Source organism: Ochotona curzoniae, unplaced genomic scaffold, assembly GCF_017591425.1.
Source record: "Ochotona curzoniae isolate NIBS_2020 unplaced genomic scaffold, NIBS_Ocur_1.0 scaffold_4506, whole genome shotgun sequence".
Classification (NCBI taxonomy): Eukaryota; Metazoa; Chordata; class Mammalia; order Lagomorpha; family Ochotonidae; genus Ochotona; species Ochotona curzoniae.
This window is the reverse complement of record NW_024467119.1, coordinates 18,230,034-18,252,289: the sequence shown is the minus strand read 5'-3', so window position 1 is coordinate 18,252,289 and position 22,256 is coordinate 18,230,034. Positions and strand designations below refer to the sequence as shown.

At 42.1% G+C, this 22,256-nt stretch overlaps 1 protein-coding gene across 1 annotated transcript; it reads right to left on the bottom strand.

Moving 5' to 3' along the window:
• Positions 1-1,967: 1,967 nt before the first annotated feature.
• Positions 1,968-19,695, bottom strand: LOC121147392 (alpha fetoprotein). Its single transcript, XM_040967244.1, has 14 exons — positions 19,611-19,695; positions 18,843-18,894; positions 17,429-17,561; positions 15,308-15,519; positions 14,232-14,364; positions 12,610-12,707; positions 10,997-11,126; positions 8,907-9,121; positions 7,257-7,389; positions 6,739-6,836; positions 6,114-6,252; positions 4,323-4,546; positions 3,189-3,321; positions 1,968-2,012 (listed from the first exon to the last, which is right to left on the bottom strand). The coding sequence occupies exons 1-14, from the start codon at positions 19,693-19,695 to the stop codon at positions 1,968-1,970; spliced, it is 1,830 nt and encodes a 609-aa protein (XP_040823178.1).
• Positions 19,696-22,256: the final 2,561 nt, after the last annotated feature.

Here is a 22,256-nt window from a genome sequence, read left to right as displayed (position 1 = left end):
GGGACTCTGCTCAGACCCACTAGTCTTGGGACAAAGACCATTTGGATTTGTTCAACATTGACTTCTACCAACTTTGCACCTAGCTCAAAAACAGTCCTGAAGTTCTTACTGTCTACTCAGGGTAGCAGGAGGAGTGATAGAGGTAGACCCTGGGCTTCTCAGGACACAACAGGTAGTCACACATGGGTTTCCCAGTCATTGGTCTGTGAAATCTTAACAGTGCATATGTGAAATGGGTGGTAATACATGCTCAAACTAGCCCATCCCAGCAGGATTCAGGTCTCAGCTTCATTTTGGAGCAAGTACGGAGTTCCCATTCCAAAGCCAAGATCCATTATTATCCGCCCAGTGCTGGGCTTTACCAATCCAATTCTGAGTCCCAAGAAACAATTATCTGACATTTTCTGCCCAAGACTGGAAAAGGATGCTACCAGTGTGGGTCACCCTGGACCCAGCCAAACTGTAGGGATGCCTGAGCCTGGCAGTGATGTACAGAGAGACAGACCTGTTCCATGGAAGCACAGGTCCCCTCTGAATGCTGGGGCAAGTCTAGAAATGCAGTTAGTTTATCAGCAGCCACAGGTGCTCCTCATGAGCTGGAGCAGGGTGGGCTTCCTAGAAAGCCTCCAGAAGTGCTCGGAAAGCTCTCGGTCCACCTCAGCTTTCTATACCCACTGTAGTCATTGTGGATCCAGGGGGGTGGGGAAGGGGAAGTGCTATCAAGTGCGACAGCAATGTGGTTTTTTTTTTTCAGTTCTGTGACCGGAAACCATTCCCTTCCTACCCACACAGTATTCTCCTAAAACCATTCATCATGCCTTGACACGCCTCTGGCTACATTCTCCTCCTTCATGAAATAGTGTTTTCCTTTACTGGAACTGACGAATGCCTGCTCATCTTCTACTGCCCTTCCTAGATGTTCGTGGCTCTTTCTGCAGCCAGACCTGACCTCTTGCAGCCTTTGATCTGCTGAGCGGTTTGATGTTGCTGCTACGATGCTCCTAGCCCTGTACCATTGCTGCGTAGTTGCTTTCTTCTCTCCTGAAGCAACTAGAAAGCAGTAGTTACATTCAAAAGGAATAAGAAATTAATTGAAGGAAATGTTGATTGCATTTTATCAGATTAGCTTCTACTGTATCAGAATAGATTCTACTGTATCTTTTAAAATGTCTGTTAATAAAAACTGAACGAGTTTGTGGAAAAGGGTTCTATTTTCCTGGATTTTACAGGAACATAAGAATTTCTTCCCTCATCCCAGGACTAGTTTAGGATATTTAAATGCCTTGTAGCAAACAACGTGCCTAGGCAGCATGAAACAGTGCTGAACTAGGATCCAGGCGCACAGAGCTATGCTTGGGTGGCCTTATCCCTTAAGATGACCAATATGCGACACTTTTGTTTTTGAGCAGAATCTGCTCCAGGGAACAGTTTACAGCACTTTGTTTAAAAACATCTACAGGATTTCATAAATAAGTAGACTAGGAAAAAGTAAACATTTGAAGACATTTTATTTCAGTGACACAGGGGGAAATCTTACAGAGTAATCATTTCTTTAATTCACAAAAGTTGTCATGAAAGCCATTCACACAGCACAATGAAGGGACTTTTTTTCTTCTTCTCTTCTCCTGTAACATGAACAAAAATATTCTGAGTGAAAATGTAATAAATAGATGCGGAAGATCCCTGGTTGTCTTGTTTGAAATAAGGGACGTGTAAGAGTCAGCAGATTCGATACCATTCCTTAAGGCCTTTAAAATACCTTCAAAGAAGTTTGCATTAATTGAATCACTAATTTGAATAGTGAGTATAATCTCACCTCAGTGTTTTTTAAATAAGCTTTTGATGCAATTATATTGATGTTTAAGAAAATTAATGGTACTTCTCAGAATCTGAATCACTGTGGGTTAATACTTGGGAGGAGCTAACACTAAATTCTGTCTCATTGAATTTTTGTTACCTGAAGCATTTTAAACTCCTAAAGCAGCACGAGTCTTCGAAATCAGCTTCGGACCCTAAAAATTAAGAACAAATAAAAAGCGATTAGATAAAGGAATGGATAATCATGCCAGTCACACAGTGAACTCCACAAAACAGGATCAATTCACGTATTTGTAGATACACAATTTGTAATATTAAACAATGAAAAATATACACCTTGGAGACCAATAAGCTGGGACACTGGAAATCAGAGAGGAAAAATAATCCACTCACAGCAGCAGTAGGGTTTTTTCCTAAATCAATCTCTGAATCCTTTCTCATTCTTACGTCATATTACCCCTTCTGCCATAAATCACTAGACAGCGGAAAGCAAACGATGTGCCAAAACACACTAGTGCTGTTTGCTAATGGTCTCTACATCAAATGTCTTCATAAATCAAAGGAAACCCATCTTTCTGTATTACGGAAAATCCATGCAGGAGTAAGTGTGTAGCCTGGCCTCCATTCCACACTGGAGGGCTTGGGTTTTACTCCCAGGGCTGGTTACGGACTCGAACTTCCTGTTAACGCAGACGCTGGGAGGCAGCGGGGCGGCTGAAGTGACTGGCCCCTGACACCCACAAGGGCGTCCTGCCTGGAGTTTCCAGCCCCTCTTCCGCCTGGCCCAGCCACAGCCGTTGAATTATGTCACTTACAGACAAACTGTACATTTCTAGATAGAATCTACATTTGCAGTTTGCATAAGTCAAAATTTCCAAACTTTAGCATTATGTGATAATGATAAGGTTTACAAAAAGCATATAGGATGTGATTTTAAAACATAATGATGCTATATTTGAACACATTTAGTAATGTAAAGTAAAAATTTCTAATAGATAACCAATTAGTACGATTGTACACAAATATCAAACATCCCATTATAAAAACTGAGTATATACAGGATTCTATAATTGCCTCCCAGTATCCTGTCCACACAATTTCCTATAGAATCCTTTCCAGGAGTTCGGCTGGAATGATAAATCTTAGGCCAGAAACTGTCTAAATCACCATCAGTTATCTATGTATTTACAGCTTTTTCTGCTAATGAATAAAACAAAAGTACTCATACTCTTAATATACCTTACAAGTATAATTTCCCCTAATACTTAAGAGAAATTTGTCATTTTTTTTTATATCTCCCACAACCCCTCCATCTTTAGCTGAGCGCATGCTCTCTGAGTGTCCCGAGAGGAGGCGCGGGCTGCACGCACCTCCTGGGCCAAGCAGGCCTCCTGCTCCTGGCCTTGGCAGCACTTCTTCAGCATCTCCGAGAAATCCTCCGTGACGCCATCCAGCTGCTGCTGCGTGATCTCCAGCTTCTGCTTGACCAGGTTAACGAGGAACCTAGGACAGAAAGCCAAACGCAGCACTAGCAAAGGCAGTTTTGCCAAGAAGCTTCCTGGTAGGGAGTGTGCAAAGCCCTAGCAATTCCCACTGCCTCACCCCACACCTGGGCGTATGCACACACAGTCCCCAGAAACGCAGGCGGGAGGCACGGCACCCTGCTGCTCTCCATCGGGCAGCTTCTAGATGGAGACTAGCATCTCACTTCTGCCACACTTCCGCATAGTCAAGTGTGACTTCTTTTTTTCCTTGTGATCTAGAATATCCTTTGTTACTCTTTCTTCTAACATGTCTTTTGCCCAGTTCCTGCAGTCACCATGATCACAGCTGTCCTTGAGCCCCAGCAGCACAACGCCCCGGTTCCTTAGGAGCCCTTCAAACTCAGAGCTCAACTGCGTAGAGGCAACAAGGCAACCTCACACCCTGAAGTTTGCCTCAGGCAGCGATGGAAAGGAAAGAACGGGTTTCCCATGGAAGGGAAGCTACGGAGAGAGCCAGTGAGAACCAAGCGTGGTGCTTTAGGAACGTCAAGTTCCACTGACTCACACTGCTGTTACTGTTGCAGGACGCCCCCAAAGTGAATCGGGATCTAGGTGTCACTTTTTAACACCGTATCGTATGAATAACATGTTATAATTATTCTCTTCAAAGCATAACTAGTGCCAAAGATGACTGATGGCGTATGCTTTGTATTCGGGGGATGCAAGTGCACAGACTTAATGTAAATACACTCCCTAATGCCCTCTACCTCAAATTTGCCCATTTTCTTTGCTCCCCCTCTCCCAAAGGTGTCACTGCAAGAATGACAATGAAAGTTACTTTCACAAACAGGAAATTGTCTGCCCTCGTGGATTTTTTCCGACTTCTTTTCCAAGTGAGACTGGACGCTTTGGAGCTCATAATGTTCCATCAAGGAGTCCACAAATACTCCGTGGCTGAGGCAGAAAACCCCACTGTCTATGGTAAGCATCTCCCCAACACAGCAAGTGATAATTTCTTACTCTTGCTTCATGGTTTGCAGCGCTGTTCCCTGAGCTTGGCACAGATCCTTGTGGAAGACAAACTTGTCCGCAGAGAATGGCGGAGGGACATAGGTTTCATCCAGCACCAGCTTGTGGAAGCACAGTGCCCTGTTGGCGTAGGAAGACGTGCAGCAGTGGCCGATCCCAGGGTTCAGAGGTGTTGCCTCGTGTCTGATACATAACTGGCCAAGAACAAGGTCAGCCTGGGAAGAGGACAAGAAGACAACAGGAATGAATGGGCACTCATCACCAAGTCTTTCAGGTTTCCAGAAAACTCCTGCAAAAATTACCAGTGTCCAGCAATTTACAACTACTGCTACAGGAAAATTAACTGTCTGTGTAGAAGTATTACTGCCAAATCACAGATTCCAGTGTTCACTCATCTGTTTAAGATGAACCCGAGCATTTTGTGACACGTTCTACAATTGTGATGTCGAGGAGGGTCCCTTCAGCTCCTTGTATAATGTAGTATGCTTCCTGTTTTAGAACTGCTTCTGAAGAGGAAAATGGCTCTGACCTACAAAAACTAGTATGTGTTTAACATTGTCTTACACTGTCCAAGTAATTCTAGTTGAGCTTTACTTTTGAGATGGAAAGACTTATTTTCTGAAGGTAAGACAAGCATAACCCCCATTCTAATGGCTGATCCATGGTGCTAATTGAGGTGTGATCATGAGGCTCTCCTAGCGTCCAATTCTCCACTGCACACTTCAGAGCTACCTCGGAAGTGCCTAATGGCAGCCTGTAATGAGGGCTGGTGAGTTCTGTGCGCATGGTGTGGGTCAGGATTTCTATCTCATGAACTACGCAGACCCAGCAAAGACATTGTATGCTCAAATGTCAAACTAAAAGCTCAAGCTTTGTGTTCTGGGTCAGTGCCCCAGTGTGACGTGACTAGCATACGGGGAAAGTGGGATGAGAAGGAAGGCAGGAGGTCTCCAGAGCCTGCATTGCTGGGCCATGTGTCCTTCCTGTCACCTGCAGCTCCCCCCGGGAGACTCCAGCAGCCACCTACAGAAATGCACACCCACAGGAGAGCATCCTTCCACAGTTCCCAGGGAACAATCTCAGAGCATCAAGACCAACTAGCAAATCGCTCCTCTCAGTGAAGCAAAGAAACAGGCCGGGGTGGTAAGACGGGAGTCCGGGGGAGAAGCAGAGAGATCATTGTGTTTGCAGTTGTGACTCTAAGGCGCAAAATTAAGGAGCAAAAAGTTAACCAGTGGTCAAGTCTGTAACAAGAAGTATTAGGAACTGAAAGAATATTGGCGTCAGCAACCAGAAAGTCGTTTTCCAGGCTCGGCATGTCATGGGCCTTATAACTTGTCAACAGGGAGAAAAAACTGTCCCTATTATAGGAACCACATTAAAATTATACTAAAAAGGGAAAAAAAAAAAGACTAAAAAAATGTCAAACTTTAATCTTTCAAAAGTAAAGCTGTTCCTTTTTTAACATTATTGGCGACACAAAAGCAAGGCAAGGCATCATAAATAGCAATTGTTGGTCACTGTCTGCCTGCTGCACCTGGAGCTCCCTCAGGTTCTCCTGAACAGCCGGGCTGTCCTTCCACCCGCCACTCTGGACTGAGAGTCTGAGCACAGGCCAATCATTCAAAATTAAGTTCTCACCTCCTTTCTAACTAGAACTAATTCCACTAACCCAGGAAAGCCATCTCCACGCTGGTTTTTACCATCCACCCTCTGTGGGAACCATGAGGCGTTATCAAGTCAAGCAGCACAAAAAGCGGATGAACCTGGACGGCCACTCACCATTGTCTCAGTACAAGCCAGTCGTTTGTCCTCACTCAGGTGGCAGCACATGGCCGCTTTGGTCACCACCTTCTTGGTGAAGGCTATGAGCTCCGCTGAGGTCAGCTGAGGAGCCTTCTTTGTGTAGGCCACAAGGAATCTGAAAGAAGCATTTTTTTTTTAATCAAGTCCTCCTGCAGTATCCCTGAGTTTGGGGGAGGTGCTACACCTTCTCGAAGATCCTCTTCTGATGTCAAAAGACAAAAGTTTTTGGACCACATTTTGAGATGCCTTAACAAGTGTTTCCTGTGCTGTCTCAGTATTCCAATATGGCCAATTGCAGCCTTTGGGCACAAGGCTGACCCCTAGTGGCAGTCCCGGAGCTTCTGCTGTTCTCGTAAGGACAGACTCAGATGGCTATGTTTAGGCAAAATTTGCTGCGGTTTTGGGGACTTAACGCCATGGTTAACAGATCAGACATCCCTGCCTATTCCTGTTGCTCCACAAATGAAGGAACTAGGATAGGCTACCTTCTCTTGGGGGAAACTGAGAGATTAGATTACACTGTGTCCCAATCTGAAACAGAAATTGAAATGCGAGTAGCCACGGGCCATTCTTCAAACACTTAAGATACACAGAGACGTACGCATTTTGAAAGTAATAATGTCCCACGTTCTGGTAGAGGTCACAGCTGCGCTTTACCACTTCTCGGCTCTCCTGGATGTGTTTCTGTAATTCCTCTTCCTGAAAATATAAACATTAATGTAGACATTTGCTTCTAGAACCTAGCATTGCTTACAACATTGCACATAAAAATTGACCACTATTTTATTCCATCAGGAAATCAATCTTCTATTACTAGAGATGATAAAATATGAGTTTAGCGAATTAAATCCAGTGGAGTTTCTAAATCACAAAGCTATCAGTTGGCAGAGCTCAATGTTTGGATGCAAGGTTTTAGCTGTGTATAAAACTCTTGCCTTCCTGAAGCTGGCCAAAAATGAATATTCTATATATCAAGGAATTCTTTTGTTTGACACACATATCCCAAGTGTGACTACTTAATATCTAGATAACTAGGTATAACCAGCCAACTATTACCTAACAGCTGGAAGTTTTCAAACAAATACTCTAGGTTCTTCCCAAAATTCCGATGTGACTCACCCCTTTATTCTGACATGCCAGAGGGCTCTCATCCTGGGCACACTTCTCCAGCTGCTCTTGGTACCCCTTGGCAGTTCTCAGCACAACTGTGACGGGCAGCTCAGGGTGTCTTCTCGAATACTCATACACAAAACTGAAACATGCGGGGGAAATGGCAGAAGCTATTGGAACTAAGAGGCAAAATGAATCTTTGCTTCTCTGATATTCCTGTAGAACATGGTATACATGAACGGCAAGTTGACTACTACAAATTACAATTCCAAAATTCTGCTATAAAATGCATTTTTTTTTTCTTTTGCAGCTCACTATGGCTTTTCTGCTATGGACTTCACCTTCATTCATGCAACAAATATTTTGTTTTTAGTGCCTGCTCTCTGCCAGCCTTGCTTTAAGCAGTGAGGAGTCAACCATGTGTCAAGAAATAATGCCTGTCTCCTGAAATGCAAGCATCATGGGTAGGCAGACACAGCGAGCAAAAACTAGGCCATCTATTCCAGGGAGGTATAAATCAACAAAACGAAAGGAAGAAGGAAGAAAGAGAAAGGGGTGACGCGTGGAGGGAGCAGAGCCATCAGTTTAACACTTAGATAAGGAAAAAGTCTCCCTGGAAAGTTGATACCACAGCAGATATCTGAATCAAGGACACTGGGCAGGTGTCTGTGTTGGAGAAAGTGGTTTTCTCCAGACAAAAAGCTTACTGTGAAGATCCCCGTGTTCGCCTCTGGAAAACATTTAGCTTGAGGTATATAGGGAAATTATAATTCCCAGGTTGTAGAAACCACTTGTATATGGTTCTCCCAGCAATAAAGTTATAATGTCTTTCTTAAACTGGACTTTGAACTAGTTTAAATCATTTCATTGTGGCAACACAAACAATGTGTGAATGACTAATTTTAATGCAACGATAGAGTAATATCCTCAAAGAATATTAAAGACAAAATTGGATCATTATTCTCATCACTGAATCAAAATAGGACTGATAAATTTAGAAAGAACCTTGGAAATCATTACGTATAATGTCCAAGGAGCTGCAAAAATCACTCCTCTAATACTGTCCATGGATACGTATAGTATAGTAGAGGAAAATAGAGTTACTTGAGGCTTTCTTTAAAAGCCTGTTCATTACAACAAGCTACTGCAAGGAAATGTCTATGAGTATGCTTTGATATTCTTTAAAATTCATAAAGTGTGTATTCAATAAATAGCCAATATGCTCTGCCAATTCAAGGAAGCTAGAGCTGCCGTCTAGCACTATATGTTGAGTTGCAATCTGAGGGGAAAAATTTGTTTTCAACCTATGATAACAAGAGCATATTTCCTGAATTCTGAGCCCTCCTTATTACAGAAACATCCACATCTAATTTGGAAGTCCAATGATGGCTTCCACGTGAGTCATCCTTACAGAACGACAGTCTCTGACCCAGAGGCATTCCTATCAGATCAAATCAAAGGTCATATACAAACTAGCTCCTTGCACCTTTATAAGACTCCATCTTCCAGTCCTGAGTCCTGAGCTTAAGCCTCTTTCGGCTCAAAGCACTCCAGCCGAATGTCTTCGCACACTGAGCGCAAACACCAGTTCAGCCGCACGCAGCTGTCAGCAACACCACAGGCCTTGCCCACGCGAGCACACCGTTACAGAAGTCTTACCTCGCCAAGAAGATGCTTTTCTCCTGTGAGGAAAATTGGTTGAAATCTCGGTCCCCTAACAGCCCGCTTAGATTTGGAGAGAGACCTTCAGGCTTGTCGTCGTTCTCTGCATGAATGACACAGTGGCCAAGCTCAAGGATGGGCAGTCGGCAGCATTCCGCCATTCTGCTTGATAAGATGTGTTGTTGAGAGCATATGTAGGACATGATTCTTTTCTGTAATGGGAAAAACAAGAGCATATAATTCTTTCACGAAGAGCTTCAGGACCAGTCCTAGGAAAGAGAGCAGGAAGAAGGGGAGGATATGGAGAGGGAGGAAAAGGGAAGGAGCAGAAAAACAGAATAAAAGCAGGAGAGGAAAAGGAAGAAAGTAAGATATTTGACCTGTCTTCCACATCAGAGCTCCACCTTTTTTTTTTCAATTATCTGTTCAATCTTTTGACAATTACCAACTATATTGTATTATTTTATTTTAATGGGAACCCTTAAGAACATGCGCTCTTCAATTCCATATAACTGCTGTAGATCTTCCTATTAAGCAAATATGCTACCTCCGATTTGCCAAGGACACCCTGGTACAAAGCAAACTCGCCGTGTATCAGAACAAACTGCACCGACCCACGATGGCCTCCAGAGGGCAGTGTGTAGACAATGATTCGGCAGTGTTGGTGACAGCCAGAAAGGGGCAGGCGTTGCAGATACAGACCACGGGACTGAAAACGTGTCGCTCTGAGCCAACAACTAGCACACATTTCTCAGCTACGCACATCCACCCAGCAAATCACAGTGAACTTAATTTTTCCACTGGGCGGTTTTTGCTCCGTTTTTCTGATGCTTCCAGAGCCCTTAACTGCAGCATCTTTTTAGCACAGCTAGCTTTTTAGCACTTGGGACAGTTTCTTGTGTTATTTTGTGGTCTTGGTTTATCCAACAAACTGAAAACATCAATGGGGTGCTAGGCATAGTCGTATAGAGATAGCGGCCAACAAATGATAGTCCCTAACCTCAAGGAGACCACTGGCATATCTCGTCTTTCAGTTCATAAATTGCTTGAGGTTCACCATAGCAGGTGCTTCTCCCTGTGGCTAGCAGATAGGAATACTCACTATACATCCACCTATTTATAGTTTAAATAGATGTAAAACCCAAATACGTTAAAAGGAGTCAAGAGGCAGGTGCTGCGGTTCAGAGGGTTAAGCCTCCACAGGAGTCACCCACATCCCAACTCAAAGCCTAAGGCTGGAATCCACCTGCGTATCTGTTCCAGATCCCTGCTAAAGTACCTACAGAGATCAGGTGATGGCCTAATGACTTGCATTCTCTCCACACTCAAGGCAGACACAGACAGAGAGCTGTGGGCTCCTGGGTTCAGCCTGGCCAACCCTGACTGTTGCAGGCATTTGGAAAAGTGTGTTAGCAGGTAGACAACCTCAGTCTCTTGGTCTCTCCACCCCTCTTTTAGAAAGGACAGTCTGACATCCAAGACTCTACGTGGAAGCCTCCTGAGACGTTACTGTCTTCCTCGGAAGAATTGGGGAGCCAGCCTTGTGGCACACAGTTTGAAATCACTATTAATATGTGAGCACTCATTTGAGTTCTGGCTGCTCTGTCTAGTCAGTGCAGCCCTTTCCTGCAGTGCCTGGGAAGGCCGAAGAGGGTGGTCCAAGTGCGTGGGCCTCTGCCACCTACATAGGAAACTCAGATGAAGCTCCTGTCTTACAACCCTAATGTTTGTGGCCATTTGAGGGGAAGTGAACCAGTAGATGCGATAACTTTCTCTCTCTCTCTCTCTCTCTCTCTCTCTCTCTTTCTCAGTGTGTGTATAACTCTGCCTTTCAACATGAACACATAAATGTTTTAAGAAAAAAGAAGAAGAACTGGGAGGCTCCGGTCTCACAAAAGGGTGGGAATGGTCTCAAGGATACGAGCCTGGCTCAGCAAAATATGGCTTGGGTTTCTCGTCAAAAACTCAGTACTGCCTCTTGGTTACCTAGTTACCATATCCCATGATGAGCTCCAATCGCCTTCTCTCTTACAGAATGGAGACAAAAAGAAAGAAGAGAGAACCAAACTAGAAGCCTGACTTCTTACCCCATCCTCCAGGCACTCCACCACGTTTCCTTGACAACACTGCTGGTGGATGTGGACCACATCCATGACCAATTTCTGAATCTCAGTGAAATTCGCCTTGGGAAACTTCTGACTCAGCTTAGTAACAGTCCTGGGGGGCGGAAAGGAAATAGAAATCAATTGTATCTATCAAAACAAAGCAGCATCTATAGAGTGTGAGCATGCTTAGAGACATGACCAGATCCGAAATGCCCTTGTTGTTTAAAAAGGAAAGCTGATGTGTCCTGAAGTCCTGTCAGTTCCCACCAAGGCTCTCCGGGCCTCACACTGTGACTCTGAAGCCCAAACAGTTTGCGGGTCTTCTGCTAGAACCCTCCCTGGGGTGAGATGGAGTCTGTCTTTTTGCTGCTCATCCCTGATGACATGCATATGCACATCACTGGAAGGGAGTGGATGCAAAAGGCTAAACAATTACGGAATGGAAAATTCCATTAGAATGACAGTCACTGTTCACTTGAGAGAAAAAAAATACTTCTGAGACCCCAAGGAGGGGGTGCCTATGTGCACGCCCATGAGATGGGAGAAGAAAGATGAGTAGCGGGAGCCCATCAGACATGTCACCATGCCAAAAAGGGAGGCTAGAAACACAAATTCCCATTCCTTCTATTTGTTACATTTTAAGAACTGTGTGAAGCAACCACCCACTATAGTAATTAGTATTGGTGATTTTACTGACGAAGATGGATTTTCTTTATCAATTACAGCATTTTATTCACTTTTGGATACCATATGATAACCTCACTACGATAAAAAAAATTCTCAATTTCTACTTGATTACTAATATTTAAGTAAGGAAGCTTACAAAATCCATTTTTAAATCTCCAATAGAATTGGAAACTGGTAAAAAAAAGATGGATCTGACTTTACCCAAGATGAAATTTAAGTCTGTCTCAGGAACTAAGGTCATGATTAAAAACTTTAGTCAAGGCCTTCAACTATGAACAGCATTTTTTAACATATAACTTAACAAAACAAAAAAAGTAAACAAACTCTGAAAGCACATTCTTACTGCTCTTTGATTTTAGCAGCTCAGATATTTTCCTAAACCAGAAATATTTCTTTGTAGAAGGGTTGAAGAGAACGTTAAAGCAGTTAGAAAGTTTCCAACTCTCTTTGCTCCTAACACCACATTCCAATAATACTAACTCAAGAGAATATTTCCGCAGGAAGCAACAATTGACATAAGAGTCCTTCAAGCAGATTAGGAAGCGAAGTTAATACAAAGCATGTCTTGTAAGCCAGAAATTTTCAATGATACTCAGCAGAGACTGACCTACTTTGTAGAGTGGCTAAAGACATACGGTCTATGGCTGAGGTATAGTTTGACTCTGAGCCAGAACTTGAAGAGCGTCTGGCAGAAGAGATTAACAGTGTAAGCTTCAACATACTTCTCCAAGTATTATCTCAGCTGGGGTTTAGTAAGGTTTACACAGCAGACCAATCTGTTAGCTACGAGTGTGTGATTTCAAATAACATTACATTCTGTACGACAGTGACCATGAGACGTAAGAACCTAAATTCGAAGGGATAGTTAAACAAATCTCATTTCTTTCCCAGTCAGAGCTCCAACTTACACAGCTTGAAAGGTGAGGGGTTCAAAATTTCTCATTACTGCACAAACATGTTGATTTAACAAGCTGACTTCTCTCAATTCTTTTGTAATTGGTGCTGCCTAGATGGAGAATAGACAAGAGGTCAAGAAACCACGTATTTGTTTGCAAAAATTAATTATAAACTTTAAACTTTGATTAAAACAGCAGCTGATACAGCTAACACCTGAGATCATGAAATACCTTTTGCTAAACTTTATAAACAGCATACATTTTCCCACAATATTATTCATTCTTTCATATTTTTTAGATTCATTTCTATGCATCTGTGCCAGACAAATTTATTAAAGATATCTTGGAATGCAAACATTGTAACTTTCCTACTGCAAATCACAACTAAGCAAGCATACTTTCCAACAGCTGTAAGACAGGTTGAGTCCTGTTTATTTCTTATTTTTAAGTTTCATTTATTTGAAAGGTAGAGTGATGGAAGGAGAAAAAACAAGAAAGTTTTCCCCCTAGTTGCCCAGAGCAGTCAGGACTGAGCAAAGCTGAAACTCCACCCAGGTCTCCCACGTCGTGGGCAGGGTGTCCTGGAATAATCCCCTCTCACGTGTGCATAACGAGGAAGGTAGCTCAGAAATGGAGCTCAAACTCAAGTCCAGGCACACTGGGATGCAAACCTCCCAAAGGGCCTCTTAACTGCCGTGCCCAATGCTTGCCCCGTTCTTGGGGTTCAGCCCTGCCAACAGGCCCAACATCACCGAGGGTGAGGCCACGGTGTCCCTCGGCCGGGGAACCACTGGAGACAAACCAATGAGGAATATCTGCCTTGTTAGGCATAGGTTACAGCTTTTAAGAAGGGGCAGGCAGGGGGGCGTCTTCCGGCAGAGCCCTCGCCCACCAAACACAGTGCAATTGGCTACAAGACGCGTCGATCTCCCTTAACTACTGGTCATGTTCCACATGTATCCTCTTAAGCTTCTAGCCTTGTCAGAGGTAACACTCCACCTGTAGGCGATTGCCCACACCCCATCCTCCTCCTCCACCCTTCTCTGCTGCTCATTTAAGTATCTGCTAGGATACAAGAGAAGTAAGATAGCAGTACAACCTGACACCTAGCAGTTCTTAGGAAATTGTTGTTATAAGACCTCTAGAGGCAAGCAGTTCATTGCTCCAGCACGATTCAAGCTCTCTGATGCTGAAAACTCTAGCAACGACTTTAAACCTAACTTTCCTTGTTTGTTTAACGACAACTAATATTTACCTCCTCAAACCTATTTGAACACTTGGTGGATATAAAGCCCTTACCGTTGTTCCTTTCCTCTTGCCTCTCTCTCCTGTTTTACTCCTCACTTCTTTCTTTTACGTTGTCATTTCACCTTCTGTCTTTCCTTCCTTATCCCACCCAACTCACTTCTTAAATTGCAATGAAAAAAAAATTGTTGATTGACTGAACAAATGAATGAGTGAATGAAAAACCAGAAAGATCCCCAATGTAGACACAAATAATTCCAGACTGCTGCACTATACTCAATCCTGAAATTGACACTGCCCACAAAAATAGGGTTCCGTGTTTAATAGTGTTTGATTTCACAAGTCATGCAGGCCACAGAAGGAATTCAGATAACCACCAGATGCTATACCTTTGTTTGGAAGCATTCCAGAGCATTTTCAGCTTGGCAGCAAGATGGGATTATTTTGTCATAGCGAGCAGCCAAAGAAAGAATCGTAGGTGCATACAGGAAAGGATGCCTTCTGGATATCTCATAGATGTATCTGTGGATTGAAATAGGATGAGAATGTTGTACAACACACGAAAACAGTACTATGGACAGTTGGAACACCACTCTGCTATTTGTTGATCAATTGACAACCATGAAATGCATCTGCGTTTTGTATGCTTCCAAAAGTTTTCTTCCTGAAAGTCCTCCAGGAGAAACAATATGACAGATAGAATCGGTCCATTATGAGACTAAAATAGCAGACAGGCTGACTGTAATTCTTATGAAAGCCTTCAAGGAGCTAGCCAGAGAAGACACTGCCTCATCCCACAGCAGAGTCTCAGGGCTCCATTTCCAATTCCAGATGTGATTGTAGCTCTCCTCCTGTGTGGATGTCCTGGCAAGCAACAGCGACCGAGTGGGAGAGCTGATGGTGTGCCCTGTCCTCCCTGGCTATTGTGACCTTTTGTGGAGTGATCTAGAGGTGAGGGCACTCTGTCACTTCAAGCTCACTCACCTGCTGGAATCAGGAATGAAACCAAATAGCCAACCCCAGTCTACCCAAGTGGAATGTAGGCATACTAACTGCGAGGTCAAATGCCCATCCCTCCAACCTTTTTCCTTTGCAAACAATTTGGCAAACACAAGGGGGGGGGGAGGAATTAGTTCAGAATGAGTCATTTTGTGTAATTCTAGCATCTGCTTAGGGAAGATGAAATTGAGAGATTGGGGGGTGGGGGGAAGGTACATCTCAAAAACTAACAACCAGCTGATGGGTCTGCTGCGTGGCCTGTTCAGCATCTAACATGCTGTGGAAATGAAGTTGTGCCTACAGCTACTGCTAACTCCTGTGTTGCTGACTTCAGCAGGTGCACCATCAACAACTGTCCCTGTCTCTTCTTACTTGGGAGCGAATGTGTCAATTGCAGAAATCCTGAGTTCTGCTCAGTCCTGCTTTCCCTCTGCAATGACCATGCACCTTGAAGTCATAGCCTGACCTGTTCACAGAGGCTTCCCGGTTCTCCTCGTATGCTTTACAACCCGCGTCGGCCTCTTGAAGCTGGAAGGGCGGGATGGCTGTGGCAGTGGCCCTCTTGTGCGCTAGAAAGCAGCGATGTCTCTCTTGTCCACTCTGGCGGCAGCACTCCGCAACTCCGTACTTCTCAGAGATCTCTGTCTCATGGCAGATTTCTTCCAGGAAGGCAGGCAGCTGGAAGACAGATTCCATTTTGGTTGGAAGATGCTAAACTTTGCTTAGAGATTCTGGAACACACATGGAAGTGTTTCACCTATCCAATGGGAGAATGATAGATCATGGGAACTCCCCACACAGATCCCAACATAGCCTGCTGGGCTAGCGTTCACTACTGCCTTTGCAGAAACAGAATTTCAACGCCCAGCCCCAAGAACTTCCCTGCTACTGCACATAACTGTTCTATTTTTAAGTGAAAAAAAAAATCCATACAATATTTTGTACCTTCTTTCCCTTACTTCATGTTGAATTATTTTATTTTTTCTCTTTTCTGTTATAAACATTTTTTCCACAGGATATAAATTTCCCTTTTGTGTATAAATCATGTTCGGGCTATAGATGCCCCTTAGATTTAGCTTTCATTGTGACACAAGACAACCATGTAAAACTGGATATTATTTTCAGCTAAATATAAAACTGATTTTGAAATGGAAGAAAATATGGAAACAATCCATTGGTCAGAATGACAGATTTGTCTTTTAGTTGCACATACAGATGTCTTGATTCTACCAAAATGAGGTGAGTAACAGTAACATTCTGAAGAAGACCACTAAGGAATGTATAACATTTATTTGCCTTTTTGTAATGGTGACTATTTGAAGAATCATAGAAGTTTTAAGTAAATTTTAAGTAAAATTCTCAATTTGCATCCTAAGTAGTCCTTAAGTTCACAATGATACTATAAACATAGACTGGACAAAAAGCTTGAAAGAGACGTGTTCTGCAAAATTTCCAGATTATGAGAACAAGCCAAAAATAGGAAATTGAGCACCAGGATTTTTATGGAATCAGAAGTGATTGTTGGGAAGTGTCTTATCTTAAGGGGGCAATTTTTTTACAGTGCTCTCGTCACATCCCCCTTTGGCTGTTTCATCAACCCACTGTGAAAGAGTATTCGTTGAGAATTTTGTTCCAGAACTGGTTTATTTTCATTACTAAAAAGGCTTTTTTCAATATAGAAATATAATCAGCTATAATATTATCTGTTGAGTTTCTACTTTGAGACATGCTTATCCTAAAATAAGAACTGCTTATCCAAAATTCCGATGTAACTGACAATCATGTTTTATTGCTATTGATTGCTTGTTCAGTGTAGCACGGCTGCCATGCGCTGCCTACCTCACATTCACTGTAAAGTAGAGGTCAGTGCAGTGTAACACTAAGGGTATTAGATCTGGAGTCACATGGTTCAGTCCAAATCTTCTTCATGCCATTGGATGGTTCCTTTAAAAAAAGTTACTCAAACTCTCTGGACTCAGCTTTCTCAACTGGAACATTGCCGTCTGCCTCCTAGGATTCTTGTAAGGATTTATTAAATTAATATTACAAGCAAAGCTAATATTCTCTAAACAGCTGCACTCGGGATCTTTTGCCTCACTGAATAATCATTTTGACCTGTGCCCTCCTCTGTGTTGCAAAAGATTGCCATTATCAATGTGTGCATAACATGTCCTACCATGCTGTTGGTGAAGTGGATGCTTAATAAGAAGCAACTACTACTCCTATTATTATTGGGTCGATGCCAATTACAAGTCTGAGATGGAAACTGTTTTTATCCTTATGCTATAAATGAGACAACTGAAGTTCAACGGGGTTGATTCTCTGGTAGTCGCCCAGATCATTCTGTTTCAGAACTGAGCTTTCACGCCCTACTTGGTGCGTCTGATGCCCACCATTGCTGTCTCACCCTCTGCAGCAATTCATAATTCATCTAATCTGTCTTTCATACAGCTCTTCAAATATCTAAGTATATTTCCAAGGCCTTCCCCACAGCTTCTTTTTTGCACATTAAATTTTAGTGAAACACACAATGGTGTGTGTGTGTGTGTGTGTGTGTGTGTGTGTGTGCGGTATGTGACCAACTCACCTGATTTTCCAAACAGCCTGCAGGCAGCTCACTGTTAGAGGCTTTCTCAATGACGGCCAACACATCTCTTGTCATTTTGTTTACTTCTTCATAAGTGGCTTCTGGCACAAACTGGGCCAAAGATATGGTAGCTCTGAAAAATAGATATGCGTGTGTATAACTTCCTAAGAATCAGATATTTGCAATCCATTTTCTCAAGTGTAGGTATTATTTGCTGTGTTTTCTGTTTGTGTTGCAAGCTGCTTGGAGGGCAACCTCCACTAACATTTGTGTGAAATTACTATTCTGGTCACCTGGGAAGAAGGTTCAGTCTTTCCTCACCTCCATCCTTTCTAAGTATACAAACAGCTATTAAAAGTCAAGAATAAATGAATTTCTCATAAGAGTGACTCCTCTTTTTATGATTACCCATTCACTGCAATGCACCTACAAATGGGCATGCATATTCTTCACAGCTTCTTTGAAATCTAAGTGCACAATTGATCGTTAGACCTCTACCTTTGCGACTCCTGGCCTGATCAAGGTATAACCCCAAATCACCACGCTTACGCCCCAACTCAAAGCAGCGCTTATGCCAGCTTTGTGAACAAGTTGTAGCAGCACCCTATTTTAAACCTCTTACTAGCGGGGCCAGCACTGTTGTTTAGCAGGTTAAATTACCATCTATGACCATGCACATCCCAGATGGGTGCTGGTTCAAGACCCAGTTGCTCAACTTCGGATCCAGCTCCCTGCTAATGTGCCTAGGAAAGCAGCCAAAGATGGGCCAAGTGTTTGAGCCTCTGCAATCCCTCCCTGTGGGAGATGCAGGGAGTCTTGGCTCTTGGACTCCATTGGGCACAGCCCCAGTAGGTATGATCATTTAGGGAGTGAACCTATAAATGGAAGACCTTGTCTCCCGCTAGATCTGTGTAATGCTACCTTTGAAATAGAAATTAACATTTCTTTTTTTAAATTCCTTACTGGCATTTTCAGAAAAGCAGAAAGGAAAGACAACATTCATGAAAAAGGCATACTCTCCACAAATAACAAAAACCAGAATGCTTTTCCTCCCATGACTTATGATGAAGATTTAAATAGTACGCGAAATTAAGTAGCACACAGAAAAGAAAGTATTATAATATCCTATTGGTATTGTCGAAAGAGTTCCTGAATTCATACATGGTAGAGACTGATGAGACCCTATGTTCACATTACAAAACAAAGGAATTTTGAGGAATTTAGATGTCAATATCTAAATCATCAGTCTACTCTGCATCTCTTACTCAATGTGATATTCAGTATAGATAACTTCTTAAAATTTTCTGACTTGCATTTGTGCTTTTAAAATGTATAAGGCTATCCAGTTTCATTTAACTATCTACTAATACCATCACTGTTTTTGCTAAAATGCATTTGCATATGCAACACTTACAGGTCCACTAGATTCTTCTCTGCAGAACACTGTAAGGAATCCAGAATGGAAGCTAAAAGGCAATGAAAAATGGTGTTTTCAGCAGCATCCAGGAAATAAGTCATTGTTGCACCGAAGCACTTGTATTTAAGTCAAAACTATAGCATTTTAGAACTAAGAAGACTAGGAAATACAAAGGAAAACAGTTAAAACAGTTTACAGTAAATCCAAGACTAAACTCTAGATTGTCTCCAACTGTGTGAGTTCTCCTCTTCTATGATGTTGTAATTAGCTTGAAATTCAAATGGATAAAATACATTTTAGTCATCCATTTGAACATAATTATGTCACATTTAGCCATCCATACCTAAGTCTCAATGCTTGTGCAGACAAGCAAGGACCTGTTTTCCTGATTTAAGAATAAGCATTATTTATTTTGCCATTGTAGAGGGAAGCTTTACTCATAAGGAACCAGAAATCACGTGACATAGTACACCCAAACACACACACATATTTTTAAGACATATATATATCAAACAAAATTTATCAATTGAACAAATAATGTCTAAAAATTAGACATGGAACATATGAACCATTTGTTGATTATGGTAAGCACTATTATGCTTCTATAAACCTCATGCAGGTTAGTCTTCAGTTTATATGTATGCACCTGTTGAATAATTTTTTCTGTGTAGAACACTAGGTCTAGTGAAAGAAATCAGTACAAATGAATAAATGCAAATCTGAAAACTGTGATGTACAGAAAAGGAAAAAGATGGAAGAACTCACCTATTCCATACTCGTTGGTATGCAGTGTCCTGGATTCGGCAAAGCTTAGCAGCAGGAGTAAAAACGTTGATATCACCGACTTCATCTTTCCCAACTACTTCGTTCTTAGCAGTGCTGGAAGTAGAATGCTGGAGACCACGGCAAAAATTCTTTTATACTTTTTTCAAGCAATGCCTGTTAACTAGTAACCTTCTGTTGATATATCCATTACATTATTTCCTTAGGCTGAAAATGGGATGATGTGTCAATAATTAACACCACAGGGGTTATCTGTGTTTTACGTTCAAGGACACAGGATTCTTTGGGGTGGAAAAAAAGAAGGACCTTGAAAAATCACTCCATTTTGAAATCAGCAAATAATCTTCTCGAACTACATAGTATTCTAAGAGATGATTTCCCCTAAATTGCAGAATAATTAGTTTCTCTCAAATTAAAAAGTTAATGAGGTGTTAAATTCTTTCAGTGAATTCTTTAAAAATGTTAATTAAGTGCCCATAATTAGGCCAGGCACTGAACACATTGTTTGATCAATTCAGATTCTTCATTAAACACACATTGCTTGATTATGATGTTATTGTTTAGTTCAGAGATCCCCTTCATCCGGCTTGCAAGTTAATAAAGTACATTTTTAAGTATTTACTGTATTGTGTATGGCTTAAAACAGAAATCTTACTGTACAAAACCTGATGAAGCAAGTTCTATAATAATCTCATTGGTTGCAAATTAATTTTGCATGTGTGTCAGCATGGAAGGGACCAGCTGCGACTTATTAATCAACTCAAGATGATTTTTTTTGTCATTTCATTTGCATTTCTTTTATGCTGTACGTTTTTCTTGCTCCGTGCATTTTTTGTGCCTTTTATTTCTGTGTCATCCTCCACTGCCAGTTTAGGAATGATTTGTTAATTTTGGGTGAGGATCATCTCCGTGGAGCAGGAAGAGTTCATGCATGAGTTAATCTGAGTGAGATCCAGAGGGCCCGAGGGCCGGCACTGCATCTTCAGGCACTGCTTCCTCAGGGCTCTCTCCACCGATGGCTGTTCCATGACTCGAGACTCTACAATCAAATCCTCAGGTTCAGCATCACGTTTCGCATTTTTGATCATGTGCAACACCAATTCAGCACTTTTTTGAGAGGACACCAACGCTATGTCCAGCCCCACTCTTTGGTCTGGGCACACTTACTGACTCCACCCATTGCAATGATAAAGGAGCACATGTGGTTTGATGTGACATCTCTCGGCTATGCATGTCCGTAGGAACACCTTTACTGGTGTGGTCAGTTTCTCAGATGTTACCTAAGTGAGCACAGATAATTTAATCTCTTGATCTGCACAATCCGTGTGGTTTTCTGGGTCCAGTGATTAGCAGACCACTTTCACAAAACACCTGAGGCAGTTTTCAGGGCAATGAGGAGTTAATGATGCCAGCACTAAATATTGAGCACTTTACCAGTCATTTACTTCATGGCTTCCCTGTCTGTGAGCACTCTCACTTTTGGCTGTACACTGGGGAATAATCTGGACCAATTATCAAGGAATCAATATTTTCTAAAGTTTGGCAGGGGATTCATTATTCTAAAATAAGATTATAGAACCAAATTACCTACATTAGGAAATAAATAAATACAATACATTCATACAGTGAAATAATATGCGCCCATCAAAACAACCTTGTAGATGAGTAGCTCTTGATATGGAAACATGCTTGTAATACATTTCTCAATTGAGAACAGGAAAAATCCCCTTTTTCTGTCTCCCCTGGTCTTCCCCTCCTCCTCAAAGACACAATACAAGACAGCAGTGATAGAACAGGAAGTTGTAACGTTGGGTTTCTCTAGACGGTAAGATGACCAGTGAAGTTTCTCTCACTGCCCCTCCAGAGCTTGTTCAATGAAAGGATGATCTATAATTTCTAAAAAAAAATGTATGTTTATATATATGTATATATTTTTTAAATCATGCTTCAAGTTACTGCAGCACACAGTTAAAGAAAAACTTATCATCAGTAATAGTTCCAGCAGACCCAAACGTTCATCCTAGCACGAATAAGGTCCTCAATGCTGCTCAGGTAACTTCTTGGCTTTTGCTGACTTTTCATAGTGTGTGGGGAAACCCTGGGTTTTTCTTCTGAGGCCAGACTCACAGCGGAAGGTCCTGTCCATCAGCTCTCCACTGAGAGGCAGTAATCAGCTTGTCTGCCTTTGCGTTCCAGGCCAGCATGTTAGAGACACAGCTCTTCCACTACCTCAGCTACAAAGAAACGAAAGCATGAAAGAATGAACTAACAAGCATTAGTCATGCAACATGTCTTATGAAGATCTGGGAAGCAGTCCTATGAAGCAAACTACGTGAGTATGTAGCTTAGCTAAGCAAGGACAACATATCCTAAAATCTTCCACACTGTGCAGTCCATCAAGACACAAGCGTATTTGCAGAATGAATGACAAATGTAATTGTTCAAGACAGAGGAAGAGGGTACCACTGAAAAGCCTCAAGTAATAACGTCTGAAATCCGTGACATATTATAAAGCATGTTTCAGGTTTTATGCTAATATAGGTATAATCTGCATAGCTGGGTAATCCAATTTCATAATCTTATTAAGAGATTAGAAAGAATGTCCATAAAATTCCTGTTTCTATGATT

Coding starts and splice junctions, on each gene's coding strand:
- LOC121147392 (XM_040967244.1), bottom strand. CDS start 19,695: ATGAAGTCGGTGATATCAACGTTTTTACTCCTGCTGCTAAGCTTTGCC. Junction 11,127..12,609: donor CCCCTCACCTTTCAAGCTGT/GTAAGTTGGAGC, acceptor TCCGCCCCCCAG/GACTGTTACTAAGCTGAGTC. Junction 4,547..6,113: donor TGGCTTGTACTGAGACAATG/GTGAGTGGCCGT, acceptor TCCTCTTCCCAG/GCTGACCTTGTTCTTGGCCA.